Genomic DNA, 23,536 nt, shown 5'->3' on the forward strand with positions numbered 1-23,536 from the left:
TACATGAGGGCCATAACTACCATTTTCCATGATATGATACACAAGGAGATAGAGATATATGTGGGTGATGTTATCATCAAGTCCAAGAAGGCCACTGATCACAGGGAAGATTTGAAGAAATTCTTCAATAGATTGCGGAGGTACAACCTAAAACTGAATCTCACAAAGTGCGCATTTGGGGTTCCCACTGGAAAATTACTGGGGTTTATTGTGAGTCGCCGATGAATATAAATAGATCTATCAAAGGTCAAAGCCATTCAAGAACTACCACCGCCAAAGAATAAGAAGGATGTGATGAGTTTCTTGGGGAGACTTAACTATATCAGTCAGTTCATAGCACAGTCTACAGTTATTTGTGAGCCAATCTTTAAGATGTTGAAGAAGGATGCTGCTACCAAATGGACTGATGACTGCCAAAAGGCTTTCGACAGAATCAAGGAATACCTGTCAACACCACTAGTCTTAGTCCCGCCCGAGCCAGGTAGACCCCTATTACTCTACCTCGCAGTATTGGATGGAGATTTCGGTTGTGTTCTGGGGCAGCATGATGAAATGGGAAGAAAGGAGCATGGCCATTTATTACCTCAGTAAGAAGTTTACCCCGTACGAGGCCCGGTATTCTCTATTAGAGCGCACCTGTTGTCCTTTGACTTGGGTAGCTCAAAAGCTGAGGCATTACTTCTGTGCCTATACTACATATCTCATATCAACGATAGATCCTTTGAAGTACATCTTTCAGAAGCCCATGCCCACTGGCAAGCTAGCCAAGTGGCAAATCCTGTTGAATGAGTTCGACATTGTTTATGTAACTTAGAAAGCGATCAAGGGACTGGCATTGGCAAATCACCTTGCTGAAAATCCTGTGGATGGAGAATATGAACCCCTAAAAATATATTTTCCTGATGAAGAGGTATCATTCATAGGAGAAGATATTGCATAATCCTATGACGGTTGGAGAATATTTTTCGATGGAGCAGCAAATTTCAAAGGAGTTGGCATAGGAGCAGTCCTGGTTTAGAAACCGATCAGCATTATCCGGTGTCCGCCAAACTCAGGTTCCCGTGCACCAACAACATGGCCAAGTATGAAGCCTGCATCCTAGGGCTTAAAATGGCCATTGACATGAACGTTTAAGAGTTGCTAGTGATTGGAGATTCGGACCTACTATACATCAGGTCCGAGAAGAATGGGCAGCCAAGAACTCCAATATACTCCCGTATCTACATCATGTACAGGAATTGAGAAAGAGGTTCACAAAGACAGAATTCCAGCATGTTCCCAGAATTCAGAATGAGTTCGTCGATGCATTGGCTACCCTGTTATCTATGATACAGCATCCGGACAAAAACTTCATTGATCCCATTCCAGTAAAGATCCATGATCAGCCAGTTTATTATGCCCATGTCGAAGAATAAGCAAATGGAAAGCCCTGGTTTCATGATATCAAGGAATATTTGGCAAAAGGAAAATACCCAGAACTTGCAAATCCTACTTAGAAACGCACACTTCGGAGGTTGTCCAACAACTTCTTTCACAACAGAGGAATCCTGTATAGAAGGACTTTTGATTTGGGGTTACTAAGGTGTGTCGACGCAAAAGAAGCATCCAGGCTACTAGAGGAAATTCACGCTGGGACCTGCGGTCCACATATGAACGGTTTTATCTTAGCAAAAAAGATACTCCGAGCTGGTTACTTTTGGATAGATATGGAAACGGACTGCACCCAGTATGTCCGGAAATGCCACCACTGTCAGATACATGCAGACATGATAAAGGTACCTCCAAATGAGCTCAATGCAACAAGCTCACCATGGCCGTTCGCCGCCTGGGGAATGGAAGTCATTGGACCAATTGAGCCTGCCGCTTCCAAAGGGCACAGATCTATCCTAGTAGCAATCAACTATTTCACCAAATGGGTCGAAGCAGCAACTTACAGAGCAGTAACTAAGAAAGTCGTGGCAAACTTTGTCCTAGACCGTATTGTTTGTCGATTCGGTATTCCAGAGTCAATCATTACTGATAGTGGCTCCAATCTCAATAGTGACTTGATGAAAGCTATGTGTGAAACTTTCAAGATCAGACACAAGAATTCTACAGCCTACAGGCCTCAGATGAATGGAGCTGTAGAAGCCGCCAACAAGAATATCAAGAAGATATTGAGGAAAATGACAGAGAAGCATAAGTAGTGGAACGAGAAGTTATCATTTGCTTTATTGGGATATCGCACCACAGTCCGCACATCAACTGGAGCAACCCCCTATATGCTGGTTTACGGTACAGAGGCAGTCATTCCCGCTGAGGTAGAAATTCATTCCCTAAGGATCATACAGGAAGCTGAGCTCGACAACGCAGAGTGGGTGAAAAGTCATTATGAGCAACTAGCCCTTATAGACGGGAAGAGAATGAATGCAGTTTTCCATGGTCAACTCTATCGGAACAGAATGTCCAGAGCCTTCAACAAAAGAGTCAACCCAAGACAATTCACACCGGGGCAGCTGGTGTTAAAGAAAATTTTCCCGCATCAAGATGAAGCCAAAGGAAAATTCTCTCCCAACTGGCAGGGTCCATACATGGTTCACCGGATTCTGACAGGAGGAGCCCTCATACTTGCAGAAATGGACAGAAAAGTCTGGCCAAAGCTCATCAACTCAGATGCAGTCAAGCGTTACTATATATAATCTTTATGCTTTCCTATATTATGTAAATTGAACTATGCCTGACCTGATTCCCATTTAAGAGGGGATGCGTAGGCAGCCTAATGGGTTCGGTCACAATTCAATAAAATTTCCATTTCCCCCGCAATCGGAAACTGGGGCAGAATTTTGAAGAGGACCCTCAAAATTCCGAAGTGATTTCAGCCAATCGTCACAAGCAACGGTCAGAAGCATCTACCCATTAACTAGGGCAGAATTTTGAGGACCCTCAAAATTCCATGGCAAAAGAGGTTGCAATGTCCTGAACCACATCATAGTCGTCGGTTCATCTAAAAGCATTTCTTAATTGTATACTTATATCGTATTTTTTACAAAATCATGCATGTTTATTACTGAAGTTGCCTTGTTTAGCAATGCTACCCCAATGATACATACAGTATCACCAGATCAAAGCCGAGCAGGTCAAGAAGAGCCAGCGGGGATACGAACTAACCTTCCCCCTTTACAAAACTCACAATTTTTTTTGGATGCAGGCACTGGGATTACGAAAGCATCAGACATACTATACACTCACAAGACAAACATTGTTCAGGAATACAACTCTCAGAACTGTCGCACTTACAAACATTTGCTATCCACACACGCTAGTGATATTCCGTATGTCACAATATCCCCAGCAGTAACAATATCGCAACCTACTATCAGCTAAGAAAGCTCTATTACCGATTGCCCTTTTATTTCTTGCATAAGGCTACCATTCTGCCTTATGAGACTAAACGCTATCTCCATCTGCATTTTCTGCATTGCATAAGGCTACCATTCTGCCTTCCGAGACTAAACGTTGTCTCCATCTGTATTTCTGCATTGCATAAGGCTACTATTCTGCCTTCCGAGGTTAAGCTCTACCTCCATCTGCATCTACATGACTGAAATATCACCACCCTATATGCATCTGCATGGCGGAAAGATCGCCACCTTATCTACATTTGCATGGCTGAAAGATCGCCGCCTTATCTACATTTGCATGGCTGAAAGATCGCCGCCTTATCTACATTTGCACGACTGAAATATCGCCACCTTATCTACATTTGAACGACTGAAAGATCGCCACTTCATCTACATTTGCACGGCTGAAAGATCGCCGCCTTATCTACATTTGCACGGATGAAAGATCGCCACCTCGTCTACATTTGAGAGCTTGAAAGATCGCCACCTTATCCACATTTGCATGGCTGAAAGATCGCCACCTACTGCATTGCATGGGCTGAAAGATCGCCAAACCATCCGAAGGCATCATTGTTTGGAGGCACCATTTTCATAGCCCGAGAACGCCATGTCATGGCCTGAGGACCCCCTTTTAATCTTTTGCATATCATTACTCAAAGGCATCATGGTTCGGAGGCATCATCCTCATAGCCCAAGAGCATCATTTCATGGCCTTCAAATCCTTCATTATACGCTTCATGGTCCAGGACATCATGGTCTAAAGACGTCATTCTAACCGTCTGAAGACAATCCTCATGGTCCGACGAAAATTGCATCATGTTTAAATTTATGCACAATATATGCTTGTATTGCTTATTTGCAGGTAAACTGGAAAGCAAATGGCCATCTTAGCAGGAGCGATTCCGCTCCAGTTCCCGCAGCCCTATCAGACCTTAACCATTCACCCCGTCCTAGATATTGTGTCTCCATCGGCATACTCCGCCAACGGATTCTGAACTACATATGGCCTGATTCCTGTAAAATCAGGGATATATAGGCAGCTCAGAAGATAGGGCACGGCCTAAACCTCTTTGAACCGTCTCGCTCGGTCAAAATTGTCCATCATATCTTTACCCGACAACTTTTTCATCCTTCCCGGGTAAAAAGGGGCAGCTGTTGATACCTAATATTTCCCTATATATATTTTCTAATATGCACAACACTTTCAAAATAGTATATTTATGCATATATAAGTATGTCCAATTGTTTCATTATTTTTCCTTAATTTTTAAAAGGTTTTAAACCAATTTATTTCCTTATTTTCATCCCTAAAATCCAATAATTTCCAAAATTATTTTGATGATTAATTTATTGGATTCTCATATTCATACAAAAATATAACTAATATAATTTTTGCATATTTTTACAAAGTCACTTAGTATTTTTAAAGCTAAATTGCATATAATTACAATATTAGCCTCTTTTAGATTTGATTACGTTTATATTTATAAAAATTAAGTCAAGTATTTTTAAATTGATAGTTATGTATTACAAATCATTTTAGTACCTTCAATTTGTTTTTAGAAATTAATTTGCTATTTTTTATAAAATAAATAAAGGAAAATGGCTATTTAAAATCTAGCCCCAATTGTATTTCAATTACAGCCTGAATTGGACCCCCAATTTAAACCTAACTACCCAGCCCAATCGCCATCTGAACCGACCCAAGCCCTAAATCGACCTACCCGACTCAAGACCCGCTAAATCCTGGCCGTTGATCTAAAAGATCAACGGCCCTCACGATTCCTTTTCTTTTTTAATTCCAACGACCCCCAACGCTAGCCTCATTTCCAAACTCCGCCGCCTCTGAATCCCCCTTCTCTCTCAATCCTCTCTCAAATATTCTCTAATCCTAGCCGCCACCATCAAACTACAACCCTAATACCTCCCAAATCTATGGCTTCTGAGGTCATCGGAGACTTGTATCCACCTCCCATGGCTTCTACGTGTTCGATTCTGCGGTCTCATGACCAGATTGTGAAGGGGCTTTGTCCAGTCTTTGCTCGTTGACTGTTTTTTGGTCGACTCTGACCTTTCTCCAGGCCAGCAATGGCTATTCGAGTCAGACTTTTGACTCTCCTGCTTAGATCGAGGGTTTTCAAAGCCTTTCTCATCATTTGGGGTTCTTCTGAAACCCTAACTTCTAAGGTTCTTTCGATTTCTCTTAGATCCGTTTCAGATCTATATTTGTTCTGAACTTTTAAGCGCTTTTCTCGAAGTTTCTTTTAAAACTCTGCTTTCAAAACTCCTTATCTTTTCAATTAGGGTTCTGTTAAGTAATTTCAAAAACTTTTCTTTGATTTTTGACATGTTTTGCTATGTTTGCCCGTATTATTCTTCTACCTGAGTTATCATGTTAAAAGTCTTAATTCTTTTTGAATTGTATATTAGACTAATGTTGGTTTGCTTGAGTTTTGTCCGATTTGTTTGTTTATCCATCTTTTAAAATTCTTCTATTGTTGAAAACCCTATTTCTTTGGATCTGAGACTGTTAGTTTAAGTACAAGGATCGATTTGAAGTTCTTTATTTCGAAACCTCTATTCCTTTGTGTGATCCTTTTGATTATGGGTTCCTATTTCCTCTAGAACTCAAGTATGCTCGAAACCCTAATTTTTCAAGAAGGGTTTTCCTCACCTGCTACTGCGAGACCTTCGCATGCTTTTGATATTTTATGTTTCTTCACTACTGATTCAATTGATTATCATGCTTCGAGTGTTGCTATCCATAGAATTTTCTTTTTGTACTACTACTATATGCTATTTTCCTTTTGCAAACAAGTTTGGCCTCGCATGTATAATGTTTATACACCTTATTTACATGTTGAGTCTCCTTCTTCGACTGATTTTCAAACTTGTGACTGATTTCAAACTTGAAGTTCTGATTTCACCCGCCTGTTAAGGTTAACTGATTTTTTTCCTGTTTTGCCTTACTGAATTCTTTCCAAAATTAGAGTATTTTTGTACCTAGACTCTATTGTTTGCTTAATGTTTTACTACTTCTTTTTTTGCCATTGTCAGCCTGCTAACAAATTGATTTCTTTCCTTGTTTTGAACCTGTCAATGCTCGTTAAGCAAGTGATCCTTTAATTAAAGGAAATCACTTGTATAATTGATTCCAAATCATGATTGTTTCCATGTTTGTAGCTTATTACCTCTCTTACTCATTTTCAAAAACTATAAATACCCTGCACTTCTTCTCTTTCAAACACACGAACACAAGGCATAAACACTTGAGTTCAAACACACACTACACTAAACCTCTCTCTCTCTTCTCTGCTACTACTATATTGCTGCCTTACCTAGTCGGCTGAAAGCCAAGGCTAGGCTGTGGGAAAATTTGCTTATTTTCTGTATTTGCATTTCTTACTGGTATGTTCTAATTAAGTTTTCTGCACCAACAACAACATGCTTATCCACTATTTCTTACTTTCTTGTCTGCCTACTCTTTGTATTTAACCCAGTACCATTATTTAGCATACTGTATAGAAATCATGCTTATAGGAATTTCCAGTAAGAACCTGCATGTTTCCATTATCTACTAGATATTATGCCTATAGAGATTTGACATTATTCAGATACTAGGGTTAAAATCAGCAATTATGTCTATAAGGGTCTAAAATCAATAATCCTAGATATCATGTTCATAGGAGTAAAAATCAGCGATAGTGGATACTGTCATCTGCAGAAGCTGAAACTAGTCTAATTTAAAATTCGCCCATTCTAAACCTTTTTTTAATAACCTAATTCCCTTATTTTAACAAGGTTTAGCAAGCATTCCTATAGGATTTCAAGCAATTCGTTTTGAGTTATCATTATTTCACCACCTTCTGAATTAAGTAGATATCATGCCTATAGGACCCCGTCTAAACACTCAGGCAAGCCTTAGAGTAATAGCTGTAAAATTGAATCCGCTTTTTTTTGTTAATTGCTATAACCAGCAGGCAGGCCTGATTCGGACTTCTTATCTGAGTTATGCAATAAACAAGTCTGCTTCAATAATCAAACTTCCCTCGTCTTTAGTATTTTTAATCAGACCTAAATAGTATGTACAAGTCATGGTCAATATGTGCTTTGTTTGAGGGAGGCATACTTGAGCCTTTATTTGCTTGCATGCTTTCCCCTAATGTGCAGTGTTAATTGTTTTGTATGTCGTCTTAGACTTTTATCTTTTGGAACCAGTCAGCCTAATATCCCACACTTTAGGACTAGTAGTCTTAAGTGCCTCCGGGACTGATAGGAATGGGACGGGTAATAGCATGCAATAGTAATCGAGACCAATCCGCGCTTTAATACCTTAACGGGGTGGGAAGGGTAGATATGGATATGATGACCGGTGCGCTAATGCCACGTGTAACCCCTCTTTTGAGGAGTGATTACCGGGTATTGCATTGACGTGATCCATATTAAATATAAACCTAGGATCCCCTTCCCCCCCTCTTTTCTTTTATTAGCAAACTCTTTTTACTCTTCTTTTAATTGCTCTTTTTTTTTATGTGTTTAAATCCCCCAATATTTGAGCCCGTACTTGTATATTTGCTAAATTCACAATAAACTGTCTGGTCGGGAACCATACTAGTGGATCCTGAGGGGTGTCTAACACCTTTCCCTCGGGATAATTTCAAGCTCTTACTCAATCTCTGGTTATTCAAACAAACTTAGAATTGAACTCCTTAGGTGTCCTAATGCATCTCAAATCATTAGGTGGCGACTCTTCAAAATGCAAAACCCAGTTCCCAAAAGGAACGAGTTGCCCTCCAAATGTCACAAGCCCGATTTCGCGAGAAAAAAGGGGAGCGACAGTGACCCAATTAAAAAATTAAATAAAATTTGAGCACGTGGCACTTTAGTAAATAATCTGATAGTAAAAAATTAAATTTCACGCGCTTCTTTTGTGTGTAAACACGTGATGGTGTGTACTACATACACTTTAGAAAGGTTGAGTATGTAATATTATTATCGTCAACAGAAAGTGTGTAAGGGGGATTTTCTCTAACAGTAATTAACGGCTCTCTAACAGCCTCAATGTACAATGACAGTTATACCCTTTATATTATTTAATAGAGTTTATCTGGAACGTCCCATTATTTGACCCCATCGCAAATTGGGAATATCGAGGTAAATATAGTTATAAACTTGTTGTATTTCTCTTGGGAGGTAGAGGCCTTATGCTTGTTAACCGAGGAGGTGCAAGAGTCAAATTTCGTGGTGCTGTCTCTTTTATAGGAAGGGGAAAAAATGAAAAATCAAGGGATTGACTCTTTAAAGAACTTATCAACATGGTGAATTGTAGTGGTTGAAATAGAAGTAGCAAGGAAGGATAAGAAGGGCAATTCCTCTACTACTGGTGTTTCTATATAGTGCATGTGTGATATGGTATGTTGATGTCTTTTTTGTTTTAAAATTGGAATGAGCTATTTGGCTCTTAAATGTCAATAACAGGATAGTCAATTGTTTTAATGTGATACTTCATGTGGTATTGTTAAGTGTCTATTCTGTTTTCTAATAGTGAATTGCTCGACTTTATATGTCTGCTCATCTTTTGCGAATACATGTACATAAATATGAGTATATTGCTCATGTAAGATCTGGGGGAACCATCATTCGATGCCTCAGTCCTTAGAAATGAGAGTTATGACTTATGAAGAATGAAGCGTCCCAACAAAAGCTCTGCATCCTTGAGGAGGATGCATTAGACCTAGTATATCGGAATGTAGAGGCGGATCCTAGATTTGAAGTTTATGGGTTCCTACGTAATATCAAATTAATATACAATAATAACTGAGTTCACAGTTATATATTTATTAATATTTAATGGATTTTTTAATAAAAATACAGAGTCTACGCAAAAGTTACTGGGTTCGCGGAAACCCTGTAGGTATACTCTACATCCGCCACCCGAATGAATTTTTGCATTGTTGCCCTAGTTGTATCTCATTCAATTCGTGTTGTGTAATAAACTATAAGCATTTCTTTAATGACAAGGATTGAGCTGTCTCCCCCAGCAGAGTTGATATACTTAGGTGCAGTGTTGTCAGATTTTACATTTGTTATTGTTGATATTTGATTTACTAGAATAATAAGTAGTTTAGTGGTAGGAGTCTGTCTTTGACTATTAACATGGAGATCAGGAATGAGGGACTCGAATTGAGGAAACTTGAAAGCATATTCTCCATCACTACACTAGCAATTTAACAAATCTAATTTTTGGTTCAACTGTAAAACCTTAAACGAGCAAGACCTGTTGACTAATGCACAAGGTAACTAACGTATTTTACTTTCACAAACTGTCTCAGTGTAGCACATTGCCTTCGTTGTTGCATACATTTGTGTTAATGAATATATATGCTTTAGTTGTGATATCTCTCTCGTGTGTGATATATTGTCTCGTCTTTGTATATTGCAACATATTAAACAAATATTTAAGGTGAACAAACTTCATCTCTGTTTGGTAAAAAATTAAAGATATGGTCATTCTGGGCATCAATATTAACTCTCATTTTTCATTATTTTACGGCTTGAAGCAACATTGATAATACAAAAGAAAGAAAATAATAAGTGGTATACCATCAAAAAGACGCCTACGGTCGAAAGAAAAGAGAAAATTGCATCTTATTACATCACTAGGATCGAGCACACTGAATTCACCAGCATTGCTGAGCACACTGAAAACTACAATTATTCATCTATTTTACATTATTTGGAACCCAGTGAATAATGTGCAAAGAGGGGCTATCACGCAGCTTCAGCAAAACCCAGTTGAAGATTACCATAGTCAAATACAGTATGATACACCCCCATGAATACATTACCAAGAATCCTGCATGTACATGAATCTTTTCGTATGAAACAGATCGAGAAGCTTTTGAATAAATTGAGGTATTCTTGTCTATGCATGCAATTTCTATGACCTTATTAAAGCGAAATGGTTGTAAGAATAATAAAAACGTACCAAAGAGGACCACGAGGTGGTGGCACATCCAAAGCAACAAACCCACTGAGGCAAATGGTAGCAATCCCCTCTCCAGTTTTCAAAATATACTGGAAACAGAAACAAAGCCACAGTTGAAACAAGGCTGAGTATGCAACATAACAATGTAACATATATAAAATTAGGAAGAGAGGCATAACCTGATCTGGAGTCAGGACAAAATCCTTATCACCAATATTGAATGTAACATTTGGCATGGATGATATGCTATTGCAGTCGATTACGGATTGCCCCATAGGACTTGGTAATTTCTCACAAAGCTGTGAAATACCAAACATTAGGCATTAAGACAATGCTCTGCACTACTTAAAGAGAAAATTCACTCACCTGATTCACATATTCTAGCACACTCTCCTTTGTTGTCTTCTGTTTCAGCTGGTTCTGCATCCAAATTACAGCCATCTCACAGGCAGTGCACAATGGGGCCTCTCCTATGGAACTTCCTTCATTTTCCTTCTCAACCACACTTCTGATATTCGAGCTGCAAAATTGGTTGTAGATTGTCACATGGTTACACAATTCAACATGTATTGTAACAGACATAGATCCTTGGTTCAAATCTCATTACCAACCTTCATCATAATGAATTTCCAAGTACTAGGCCCATGAAAAGATCATACTTACACGTAAGAGAGCATGTCCAAGATATAATAATAATTGAATAAGATTGTGACATCTTTGACAGCTTAAGTTTTTAAACGAGATGGTTACACAATTCAACGTAAACAACATAGCTCTAGAGCCTTGACATATGTTCCAAAGACAGATTGTCCAGTTCAATTTAGTAACTTCACCAAAACCACCTTAATTCACATATGCTCCAAAGAACAGGAGAAAAGCATCCATACCTCAAATGCTGAGCTCCATTAAGATAACATAAACCTACTTGTAAACAAATTTGATCTGGTGTGACCTGCAGACAATTACAAGTAGCATTATATCTACAATGTCACATGCAGTAGTGGCCGGCTCAAATAAATAAAAGAAGAGAAATAGAACAAACCCCTGATACTAGTAAATCCCAAATCATTTCCCCATATTGAGAAATGGTTTCTTTACATTCCATGCTCAATACTCCTTCTGCTCCAATGGCATGGTTGACTTGTGTCACAACAGCCTGTTATGTACTTGCTATAATTACTTTCAAGAATTTGTTCAAGATAACTAGATAGTCGAAAGGTCTACAACTTCTGCAACAACCCAACTAAAGTAAATCATACAGTTGGACCAGCAAGCAATGATGTTCCAGAATCAACTATAGCAGCACAACCGCCTTCACAGAAGCCTGTAAGGGAAAAGTATTAAGACAAAAAGAAATTATTCTTATCTTAGGCTCGTAATCAACAGCAACGCTCACCTGTTGATTGGTTCCCAATAGAGAAATCTCCCATTTTAAACTGAAACAGAAAAAGGAAAAGAACAGATGGGGGGACCGTGAAAAAAGGCAAAAAGGAATGGAAACCATAGTGGAAAAAACAATTCAAGTACCTGCCAGTAACCTTTCTGAGTCAAAGGAACATAAGTATGTTTATCCTTGAAGTGTTTTGGATCAACACCACCAAAAACAAGTTCACCTCCCTCTTTTGCATTTATATCGCGATTAAGCCAGAAAGAGAACACAGGCTCCTTTACGAGATCTTGCTTCACCATATTGTACCTGCACATATATCATGAATCAAACAGACAAGATTCCAAAAACTGAGAAGAAAGGAAAACAAGATAGAATTGGTTAAAAACTGAACTGAACAAATCAATTGCAGGCCTTATTACCAGACAGGTGTAGTGTTTCCAACAGCAATTTCCTTGAAACCAAGCCCAAGTATTCCATCAAACTTTGCAACTATAAATGTAACACTTGATTCCCGTGTCGCCTCAATAAAGACCTGAAGAAATTGATGTAAAAAATTCTCATCCATTGTGTTTTCAGAAGAGCAGAAAGGACCATAATATGAGGCAGTGATGACTTATTGCCAAGCAAGATTTCACCTGATCCGTGACTACAAATACAAAATAAACTTCAGCTTGACTGAGAAATCCTGAAATTGATCCAGATCCATAGTGGATTGAACAAGATTCTCCTGGATTAGAATAAACATCAAATATAATCAGAAGCCATCAATAAATAACTTCTTAGTCTTTCAATTAATGTGAAAGAAATATAACATTAAACTATGATATGAACATCACCTTTTTTTGTGTATGTACTAGACTTCCTTGCCTTGTATTTGGAATGGATCCAGCATGCAATCTGGAAATAATTCAAGTTTAAGGAAAAATTCTGTATAAACCGGTAATTCAACAAAGGAACAAATAACTAAAAGAATTCAAGTTATATACACTAAAAGTGTAAGGATTTTTGTTACTATCAGTATAGTTTAACTTCTGATAGAAATAATTAAGTACCAATTATTGTTACCAATTAATGTTTTCTTATAGAGATTTACATGTAATTACCTTATAAGTGACCTGATTATATAACTAACCTTTGCACCGTTAGCACATATAGAACGTAAACATTAACTAAAAAGAAGCACAACTTACAGAGAAATAACATCTTGATGATGGAACCCAGAGATTAGAACTTCCTGTATCAAATATGACAGTGAAATTTTGAGGGGGTGAACCAATACTAATATCTCCATAATATTGAGCATCCAAGTAGTTCTTTAAGGACACTATATCTGAATTTGTGTCAGATTTCTTCTTCTTCTTCTTCTTCTCTATGTCCTTCATCACATGCTTTCCATATCTGTCTTCAAGTCTTGCTACATTGGCTACATTTAAGCTACTGATATCTAATTGTCGCTTCTTCAGACTAATTCTTAGCAAACTATCAGAGGAAGCAGGAAATACAAAGCAGGCAATGGCCAATAAAAGGAGAGCAGCCCAAAGATGCTTCCTTTCCATGTTCAAACAGTGCCTGTACAACAGCAAAAACCAAGTTTTATCAGAATGTCAAGCAGCAAATATGAATGCAACTTATCTTCAATGGGGTTGATATGCTTTATACATGGTGATGGTTGTCTTAACATGACATGAATTATCAAGTCAAATGGAGAATCAAAAGCTGTTCCTCAACAAACATATAATTCAAGAAGAAACATGCAGAGTGATGAAGATAAAGACACGAATGTTAGACCTTAAAGAGTGGTTAGAACTAGAAAAGAGTAGAAGCTTTGAGATACAGATTACATTCAGGTTACCACAGAGTACGAAGAGTTAAGAGATATTTCATGGAGAAGGTATTGCTCTTTGTCCACGACCAACTAAATAGCCGAGACCCGAGAGAAAAGAACAATATGATTGTACGTACGCTTTTGGCATGCAAAGTTTGGTAATACTAATACATTATCAGTAGTATATATATTTAGTTATGATTAAGTGGTAAGTGTTATGTAAATTAAAGCTAAGACAGGTCATATAGTCATTGATTCGGTGAAATACCAGGGATATATAATTTTTTTCCTCAAATGTGTGTGGTTGGTTTTGAGGATTTGTGCGACAACACAGATTTTTGGAAATATTTCTATGAAAAGAAAATACTTCATCTGCTTCATTTTATGTCCGTTCCAATTTATGTGAACCTGTTTGACTGGGTATGGAGTTTAAGAAAAAAAAGATTTTTGGAATTTGTAATCCTAAACAAGTCAAAAAGCGGCCCAGACTATTTGTGTGGTTATAAAAGCTTCTCATTGAGGGTAGAATTGTAAGTTTAAGCTAAATTATTACCAAATTTAGAAAGGGGTCATTTTTTTTTTGAACGGACCAAAAAGAAAATAGGTTCATATAAACTGGAACAGATGGAGTATTTGACTGGGCATAATATTTAAGAGAGAAAAAAAATTTGGCCCATGTCAAAAATACAGGGATAACTTGTAATCTTAAATATGTTATAATAATTTTATGGCTATAAGAGCATGTCAGAGAGATGGATTTGGGATTTGAAATGTGTTCAAATTCAGAATTACATGTCATTGAAGGTAAAATGAGAAATTTAAATATAAAGAGCTCTCAAATATAGAAAAATAGGACTATTCTTTTTGGAACAAATTAAAAACAAAAGAGTACATACTATTATGGAATAAAAGGGGTACATTACTCTTTAATACTCCCTCCGTCCAATATATGTGGCAACGTTGACTTATGAAAATTATGATTTAAATTAAGCCATAATATTTGTGTAACTATAAATTATCTCATAAAATTAAGATAGAATATTTTAAGTCAAATTATTTCTTAATAAGAAAGTATGATATATTTTTCAGAACAAACTAAAAAAAAAGTATACCACATAAACTGGGACAGAGAAAATATGATCTTTAAAAAAAAAAGGTGTTTCGATAATTGTTGTTTTTCAGAAATTTGTTCTGTGTCTTAAAAAAAAGTATTTTTTTTCCGGAAGGTCTCTCAAAATTTGATTGCAAAGGTCAAAAACTTGTTATACAAATTAAGCGAAAAAGAATAATAGAACATAAAATAGGGTCATGTAAATGTTTTCAAAAAACAGAGACTCTCAAAAACCATCTCAGACCCGCCCCCCTTTTATTTAATTTCTTCTAAATAGTGTTTTTGCCCTCAATTTCATGTTATTACGTTTTCGTGCAATCCTCTCCTAGAGAATAAAGACACCTCAATATTTCGGTTCATTTATATTCTGGAAATACGCCTTCAATTTCATAATTATGTAATGGTTACGTAGTAGTTTCTTCGATATGCTTGTGAGCAGTAGTTTTTTCTAGAATATTTTTGAGAAAACCATTTTATTTGCACATACCTTGTTAGATTTTTCTTCTTTTAAAAAGACAAGCAAAAGATATTATGTTATACTAAAATTAAAGAATTTCGTTTTAAAAGTTGTACTCTAAAACATGCTTATAAACTGTCAAAACACCAAATTTTTGTATTAAGCTTTCCAAAAAACTTTGAGGTGCTTCTTTTAATAGTAACCTTAATTTTCAAATCAAATAAAATTACTTTAGATATGCTCTTTTGAAATCATATAAAATTAGTAAAGTTTCTATAAGACTTTTCCAATATAATGGCCTTACCAAATAAGGAAAAGAATACAGGTTCCAATCTTTCAGCTATTATTATGATTTTTATTCTCTTCTTCCTTTGGAATTTAATGCTGTCCAAACAAGTTAACTTAACTCTAGGGAGCACTAGTTAGAAATTGAAGAACTAACTAATCGTATTTAGGTGATAAAATTTTTATATACGTAGACAACATGTTATCCATATATTCATTTGGTGCAATGATTGAATACAAATATGTTTTTGTCTTTTTCATAAAAAAAGTTTATATGAATGTGCACACTACAGTATATGCAAAGAAGACCTTGGCATGATTTTTGGCATTTGAAAGCTCGCGCTCGTACTTGAGATATGGCAATAATAACATCTTGATTAATCTTTGAGGAAATGACCTAGAAATTTCCTTCGAACAAGTAGACAAAACGATTGATCACTAAACATGGTTACAAAATCGGATGATATAGTTACGTTATCCCTCTGCCAATACGGGGCCGCAAGGGTGAACCCTTTTCTTAAAATTATATTGTATATATAAAGTCAAAATTATTTTTTATGTATAAATAGTGGATGTTGAATTCCCTTGTCTTCTTTGTATGATTATATTTTTAAATTTTGAATCGCCTTAGTGAAAATCTTACAAAATGTAGTAAATTACAATCATCCACTGTAATTCTTTTTTTTTCCTTGTAACGATCGTTTTTATTTTCATTTCAAGTATTATCAAAATCTGCCATGTTCAATGATTTGGCGATCCCAGTAATATATAAGATGTTAGCCCTTAAGGGAAATGACGTAGAAATTTCCTCCGAAGATTTGTTGACAAAAGATTGATCGCCGAACATGATTGCAAATGAAGGTTCTTGCGATCCCCCAAAAATGTCGTGAATTGCAAATTAATTACTCCCCTACAATTTTCTTTCTTTTTTACCTGTTATAACCCTTACTGTTTTCTCTTTTTTTTCTCTTTATATTTTGACATTTCATTTTCCTATACTATTTGGTGAACTTATAAACCTTGCCTATAAATATTTCAAAAGGTTACGATGAACACTAAAAACCTACGCCAAGAAAATGTTAATCACTTTGGTATCATGTATATTTCTAAAATAAGTTTTCATTTCTACACATATTTAATAAAATATTTTATTGAGTTACTTTTGATTTTATAGTGAAATTAATCTATTTATACAATAAACTAGGTCTATTTACTACAAATTTTAGATGATGAAGACTTCTACAATATGTAAACATGTTACTCCATGTTATAATGTCATAAAGAAATATCTTAGTAGGAATTAACATCTCCTATATTTGCTATTTTTGATGTGCCAAATCGCTTTCGAGAAAACAAATAGAAAGATGACTCCCAAATCAGGATGTTGCCTTCTTTTGGTTTGTGCATATCGAAACGTCGTAACCAACCTGTGCAGTGACTCTCAGTTGATATCATAAATTTTATCTCACTTATTATTGTACCCTCAGCACCCCTATCAGTGGCTCAAAGCTTAGTTTGATGTTCACTATCTTAACATGCTCCCAAATGACCATGGCAGATTCAATTTGGTGAAGAATGACTAGAAAAGCAAATTGAATTCAAATTGATAGACTTGTGAGAAGAGGAAGATCATTGATATATAGAATCTCATTCAGTTTGTATTTGCTGGTACTGATTATGACTTGTGAGTCATAATTGTGAAAGCAAAATTTACGATATATATGAGATCTAGAGGGCCACTAAGCATATTTTTGTGACCAACTTGAAGATTTTGATGAAGACAACGAGATGCTCTATATTCCTAACAGATGTACATCAACATGCTCGATCGCACGACCTATTTATCATTATGAAATGATGCAAGAGAATTTAAAAAAGAATATGTTTTTCCTAGCTTGGTGGAGCTACAACACTCCCTTATGTGTGAGTGAGAGATATTGGAGAAAAGCTATCGGTCAGATCCACCCATAAAGTGTGCTAATTAGCCGATTAGCTTGTCCTCCTCGTTAACCTACATAAAACCTATAAGTACACATTAAAGGGTGCAGGAAAATAAGATTTGAAACAAACGACGTCTAGGTTAGTACTTCCTTGCATCATAATAGGATATCAAGACTATGAAAAAGGGAGTTCATCCGCTTTATGAAGATTTTCGATGACCGGTAATTCAAGTTTGGTTATTGCATATCCGCTTCCGCAAAGGAGAAACCCGTAAATCTCCTAAATTAGTATTTAGGATTAAACACTTCATTATCTAATGTGGATTCTGACAACCACGCAGCGCTGGAGGGCTTTAAAATTAATTTTAAACAACGCCAAAAATGTAATTTGATCATGGCGGGGCGGTGACTATGGTTCATTCGGTCATATTTGATGTGCCGGAAAAATATTAGGTGATCCGAAAATTTAGGTGTTTGGATGAAATCTCACAGAGTAGGAGGACAATAATCTTAAAATTGAATAAGTATATGTGTCTATTTGCCAATAAATTAATCATAATTTACTTGCCTGGGCTACCATGTCGCTATCGCACTGTTTACTTCTGCAGTAATGTTAAGCTCAGTTAGTTTACTATGGAAGGGGTATCCTATGTCTGCCAGTGATGCTCAAATATGATTGCCGTTTCTTTACTTTACCTTTTTAGTTTTTACTACCTCAAAGTACAAAAATTAAACTGTTCAATCATCTTTCAAAGTTGCACCGAAACTGCACATGGAAAAACAGGGAAGAAATAATAAGTCAAGAATTTTGACAAAATTACTTGTCCAGAAAAAGTCTAAAAATTTTGAAAAAGTTTAATTGTCCTAAATCCAATGAATATTTACACTATTCAATTAATAATGTCATCCTATATATTTTTCACAGTTTTTTTTATCAAACTCCATTTAGTTATTCAATTTCTATTTTTTTTTGTTTTTGAGACATGTTCTTGAGTCTAAGGGTTTCAAGCTGAGCAGGACGAAGACGGAATACCTGGAGTGTAAGTTCAGCGCTGAACCGGGAAAAGTGGGCGTGGATGTGAGGCTTGACTCACAGGTCATCCCAAGTAGATGCAGCTTCAAGTACCTTGGGTCGGTTATCCAGGGGGAGGGGAGATCGACGAGGATGTCGCACACCGTATTGGGGTAGGATGGATAAAGTAGAGGTTAGCATCTGGAGTCTTGTGTGACAAGCGAGTGCCACCGATACTCAAAGGTAAGCTTTATAAATCGTTAGTTAGACCGACCATGATGTACGGGGCTGAGTGTTGGCCTGTTAAGAACTCACATATCGAGAAGATGAAAGTAGTTGAAATGAGGATGTTGAGGTGGATGTGCGGGTACACTAGGATGGACAAGATTAGGAATGATGATATTCGGGAGAAGGTGCGCGTGGCTCTCATTGATGACAAGATGCGGGAAGCGAGGCTCAAATGGTTTGGGCATATACAGAGGAGAAGCCCAGATGCTCCGATAAGGAGGCGTGACCGGCTAGTTGTGGAGGGCATGAGAAGGGGTAGAGGGCGGCCTAAGAAATATTGGGGAGAGGTGATAAGGCAGGACATGGCGAGGCTTCAGATTTTCGAGGACATGGCCCTTGATAGGAAGATGTGGAGGTCGAGTACTAGGGTTGTAGGTTAGGAGATAGTTGAGTCTTTCCTTACTTCGTCCCTTTGTGAGGCTAGTCTGGTAGTTTTCCTAGTCATCTAGTGGTAATGTTGTGTCTTACTACTATTTCGTTTTTCATAGCTCCCGGTCTATACATTGTCTATCGTTTTTCCTTTGCATCTACTTTCTCATTTTCATGATGTTATTTTTCCTATGTTTTCTATTGGAGGTACTGATATTGTGCCTTTGTGTTTTCATCTTCTTGAGCCGAGGGTCTTTTGGAAACAACCTCCCTACTTCTTCGGGGTATGGGTAAGGTCTGCATACACACTACCCTTCTCAGACCCAACTAGTGCAATTTTACTGGGTCGTTGTTGTTGTTATTTGCCCAGGAAAAAGTTTGAAAATTACTTGCCCTAAATCCAATGAATATTTTCATTATTCAGTTAATAATGTCATCCTATATTTTTTTCACAGTTTTTTTTTAAAAAAAATAACTCCATTTAACTATTCAATTTCTATTTTTCTTTTCTTTTCAATTAACCCATCAAAATAGTTCATAACCCAGTACTTTTAACATTATTTTCCACTATAACTAATATAAGTCAAACCGAGTATCAAACAGCCATCAAAGCAGGAGATTAGTAGTTTCCTTTTTAAACAATCTTGGTCTGTTGATCTTGTTGGCTGTATAATGTTAATCTTGTCTATAGTTGAGGGGATTTTTATCCCTGTATGGCTGTAAACTTTGCAGGGAACACATTCTTAGCGGGCATTTGGACATAAGAATTGTAAAATTTGGGGGGAAAAATAACAATAATGTCAAATGAAAATGGTTTTTGAAAATTAAATGTGTTTGGACATGAATATAATTTTGGATTGTTTTTGAATTTTTGTAAGTAATCTGAGTGAATTTTAAAAAACAGTTTTTTGGACATCTTCAAGTGAAAGTTGAAAATTTTATGACCAAATACTGATTTAAAAAAAAAAAAAAAAAACTGAAAAATTTTCGAAAAAAAACTGAAAAAATTTTCACGGCCAAACGGGCTCTTAGAAAAATAAGGATGACAACTGACCCAAGCGTCCATGAAGAAAGGCAAAAAGAAAAAGCAAAGAGAGCAACTGATTTTGCTGGGCTTTCTACTCATTTCATTCAACTTGAACCATAGGCAACATATTCAACCTAACAATTTCTCCCAATATTGGATTTCTGCTGCACTGATCATACAAGATCTAGGACTAGTAACCTCCTTCCTCATCATATAAACAGTTCGACTTCGGACCTATTTAATTTTGGTGGCGCGAAAGTTACTTCAGAGTACAAGACATGGATTTTGCCTCTAAAACCAATTTCTAAAATTTTCACATCTGAATAAGTAACTAACTTAAGCAGTGTATAGGTATGTCATATCTAAACCTTGAGAGGGTACTACTAACTGCTTTTGTTTCCTCCACAAAAACTGTACATAGCTTCTTACTTGAGAATTGAGCTTCTCTTTTCCTCAGATATCCAAAACAAGCTTGACAGTCATGAGGGAAGTAAACAGAATGATGCAGCTGATAAAGGGTTTCAAACTACTCGACATGGATGTCGACGTGGTAACAGTTGGAGGGATGGTATCACCGAAGCCTGTGGGCATTTCTCCCAAAGCAGGATTGCTCGCATTCAACACCGTTGGAGGTGCTCCGGTGCTGCACAAGTACATCAAAATGGGGTAAATGAAGAGCCTATAGATAATCTTTTCCATAGATATTGATTAACTTTGTTCTCACCCTGGTACTGCAACCCCTGTTGTTGATGATGTCGTTGGTACTGCTGTTCCAGGAGACGGGGTTGTGATTGTTGGAGTAGATGTCACAGGCGATGAAGTTGAAGATGCCGAATTCGGAAAAATGCAAGAACCAGTGCCTGTACATAAAAGATAAGGAAAATTCTGAGATGTAGGTATTCAGTAACAAGACACGATAATGAACGATCTTAATTTTTAGCTTACTTGGATTCGAATTGGTAATCATGGCAGTCCCCCCAAAATCACAGCTGGTTTGTGTTGGATTCTTTTGAAAATAACTATTGAACGCATAAGATGCATGATTTTGCAGAGTATTAGGATTGTAACAACTGCTACCCTGTTGGATGGCCGAGCAATCTGCACCTCCCATTCCACAAGCATAATCAAGTGCTGACTGAAGAGCAGTCTCCATCGCTCCATTCTTTGCAACACACCAGCTCTGCCCTGGAGCAATAGGTGCATTTGTCATAGCAGGAGGCGTTACTGGGGTGGTGACAGGAACACCACCTACTGGTGAAGGATTCGTCGTTACAGGATTACTCACCGGTGGATTTGTGCTCGGGGTGGTAACTGGATTGGTTATTGGTAATGGTGAATTGACAGGATTTGTGTTCGGGACAGAAACAGGAGTAGTAGAAGGAACAGCTAGAGGTGTCGACCCAGGATTTGGAAATCCAGTGTTAGGATTTGTAGCAGGGACAGTAACAATCGTCGGAGCTGAATTATCTGGTGGAGCATTAACTGGAGTCGAGACAGGATTAGTGACAGGAGTTGTAGGATAGACAGTTGGTGGATCTATCAAGTCATGTTTAGTTGCTTTAACGGGTAATAATTCAACCAATTCTTTACGGGACAAGTGGAATATTTGTTCTTTTTCCCTTTCTAGCTCTTTGTGCTCAAAGTCTTTGGCTAGTGATTTCCCTGCAAAAGAACATCTTGCGTGAGACTTGTTTACTTTACTTTTAACATTAGAGTTTAACTGATATTTTCAAGCTCTTGTAACACCAGATATCAACTCCATAAGCTGTATAAGGAAGCAGCTCATTTTCAAAGTAGACATGATCAGATTTTAACATGCTTACTTCGGATACCAACTTCTTTTTCCAAAAACTAGCGCCTGGGACCAAAGGTGAATTGAGGGTTTAAATCAGATGGGTTCAACCTTTATGTTTTCACCACTGAACCATAGCTACATTAGCAATTATGGGTTCAGAACTTGACTATAAAATTTTAGTAATCTTCACACGCATATCTGCTTACGTCTAAAAAATATTGAGTTCTATGTTGACTAATTCATCGAGAAGCCTGCTAGGTGCGAGAAAAACTAGATAGGAACGGAAGAGCTCGCGGAGTGTTGTAGACTTGTAGTTAGGATTTGTACCTACTCCACTGTCTTAACGCTTAAACCATACCATTGGAATACCAACTTCAAGCAGTACAGACCAGCTTTATGGATGTCCAATTCATTAAGCCATTTTCTCCACTTAATCTCTGAGCCTAAACACACTTCGTACAGATATTTTGTCTTAGATTTAAACTCCATTCTTCCTCCCCCAGGCCTTAACCCTACCCCACCCCCACCCCCAACCTTAAGGCCCAAAAGCAAAAAGGTGTAGAGACCAGTCAATATCCATGGAACAACTGGGGTAGGTTGAGAGTTTCACTTGAAAAAGATAAAAAAATCAGATCTTTACACACTACATAGCCATTTCCTTAGAAAATTAAAAACCTAGTCTAAGACTGACATACATAGAACAGTGGCTAATCCTTCCAGGAAAAAAAAAACTAGCACTAACTCACATTTAATCCTTCAGGTATATCTTATTTTGGAAAATAAAAAGAAGAGCAGGAAAAGCAAGAAAATTGGTGTTAATTAACAGAAGAGCAGAAAAAAAGAAGCTTGCTGTTGAACAACAAAAAGCAAAAAAGCAACTTGGTAATTAATCATCAGAAAGTGCAGCAAATGAAGAAACTTGCTGGAAATCAAACATTCAGACACCAATATCTTTGTAAGTACTCAAACAAAAAGTACAATAAATTTCATATTTCAGAAATTAAAGTACTAACCAAGAATGCAGGTAATAAGGAGAATAGACAAGAAGAGCAAAAAGATCAGTTTAGAAGGTGCTGTAGCCATTATGAGGAGAGTCATTTTCTTCTTGAACAGACCCAAATGCCAAAGGGGATTGTAATGTGAAGAAGCACTAAAGGGTGGTGGTGGTGGTCTTTATTATAACACATGACACACAGAATGAAAAGGTGACAAATAGGAGAATAGAGGGAAAAAATGGTGTGTATAGAGAGAATGGGTAAAAGGTGAAAGGGAAAGGAATATATCTTGTTCAACTATTTTAGAGATAAGAGATTCTTTTGAAATAAATAATTGTTGCTTCTCTACTGTGAAAACTTAGGGAATAAAATACAAAGAATTTTTTAATGTTATTTGGATGTTAAACTATATTAATATTATATATATATATATATATATTTGAAAATTATAAAGTGACTCCTTATGTCTCGTTTTATACGAAAGTATTTGATTTTCTCCGATATCGTAGAAGCTCTGATACCAATATGAAGGAAAATATTTTATTATTAATCTCTATGAAAGCTCTCTACAATTCTCACAAATTTTCAGACACAAAATAAGTTATCAATACCTCTATTTATAATAGTATGAAACTTGTTTCAACTAGAAACATGAAATTCTATTCCTACATTTA

At 36.8% G+C, this 23,536-nt stretch overlaps 2 protein-coding genes across 3 annotated transcripts; both read right to left on the reverse strand.

The window, feature by feature from the left end:
• Nucleotides 1–9,893: 9,893 nt before the first annotated feature.
• LOC107766898 (aspartic proteinase A1) lies at nucleotides 9,894–13,828 on the reverse strand. 2 transcript variants are annotated; one of them, XM_016585788.2, is made up of 14 exons: nucleotides 13,547–13,828; nucleotides 12,949–13,327; nucleotides 12,595–12,655; nucleotides 12,394–12,485; nucleotides 12,178–12,290; nucleotides 11,896–12,064; nucleotides 11,765–11,804; nucleotides 11,628–11,692; nucleotides 11,411–11,524; nucleotides 11,256–11,320; nucleotides 10,735–10,888; nucleotides 10,548–10,667; nucleotides 10,369–10,457; nucleotides 9,894–10,236 (listed from the first exon to the last, which is right to left on the reverse strand). In XM_016585788.2, the coding sequence occupies exons 2-14, from the start codon at nucleotides 13,312–13,314 to the stop codon at nucleotides 10,152–10,154; spliced, it is 1,533 nt and encodes a 510-aa protein (XP_016441274.2). In that variant the 5' UTR covers nucleotides 13,315–13,327; nucleotides 13,547–13,828; the 3' UTR covers nucleotides 9,894–10,151. The 2 variants fall into 2 exon arrangements, with proteins under 2 accessions (XP_016441274.2, XP_016441273.2); XM_016585787.2 differs by having other exon boundaries at nucleotides 13,611–13,738.
• A 6,321-nt stretch (nucleotides 13,829–20,149) lies between these two features.
• On the reverse strand, nucleotides 20,150–23,107 carry LOC107766899 (uncharacterized). Its single transcript, XM_016585789.2, has 4 exons — nucleotides 22,881–23,107; nucleotides 21,018–21,734; nucleotides 20,797–20,932; nucleotides 20,150–20,715 (listed from the first exon to the last, which is right to left on the reverse strand). Exons 1-4 carry the CDS (start codon nucleotides 22,963–22,965, stop codon nucleotides 20,526–20,528), a joined length of 1,128 nt encoding a protein of 375 aa, XP_016441275.1. The 5' UTR covers nucleotides 22,966–23,107; the 3' UTR covers nucleotides 20,150–20,525.
• Nucleotides 23,108–23,536: the final 429 nt, after the last annotated feature.

The sequence above is a fragment of the Nicotiana tabacum genome, chromosome 18, assembly GCF_000715075.1.
Source record: "Nicotiana tabacum cultivar K326 chromosome 18, ASM71507v2, whole genome shotgun sequence".
Taxonomy (NCBI): Eukaryota; Viridiplantae; Streptophyta; class Magnoliopsida; order Solanales; family Solanaceae; genus Nicotiana; species Nicotiana tabacum.

Coding starts and splice junctions, on each gene's coding strand:
- LOC107766898 (XM_016585787.2), bottom strand. CDS start 13,642: ATGAAATATCTCTTAACTCTTCGTACTCTGTG. Junction 12,065..12,177: donor GGAAACACTACACCTGTCTG/GTAATAAGGCCT, acceptor ATATATGTGCAG/GTACAATATGGTGAAGCAAG. Junction 10,237..10,368: donor CCACCTCGTGGTCCTCTTTG/GTACGTTTTTAT, acceptor ATGTACATGCAG/GATTCTTGGTAATGTATTCA.
- LOC107766899 (XM_016585789.2), bottom strand. CDS start 22,965: ATGACTCTCCTCATAATGGCTACAGCACCTTCTAAACTGATCTTTTTG. Junction 20,933..21,017: donor GATTACCAATTCGAATCCAA/GTAAGCTAAAAA, acceptor TTTTATGTACAG/GCACTGGTTCTTGCATTTTT. Junction 20,716..20,796: donor ACAGGGGTTGCAGTACCAGG/GTGAGAACAAAG, acceptor GTACTTGTGCAG/CACCGGAGCACCTCCAACGG.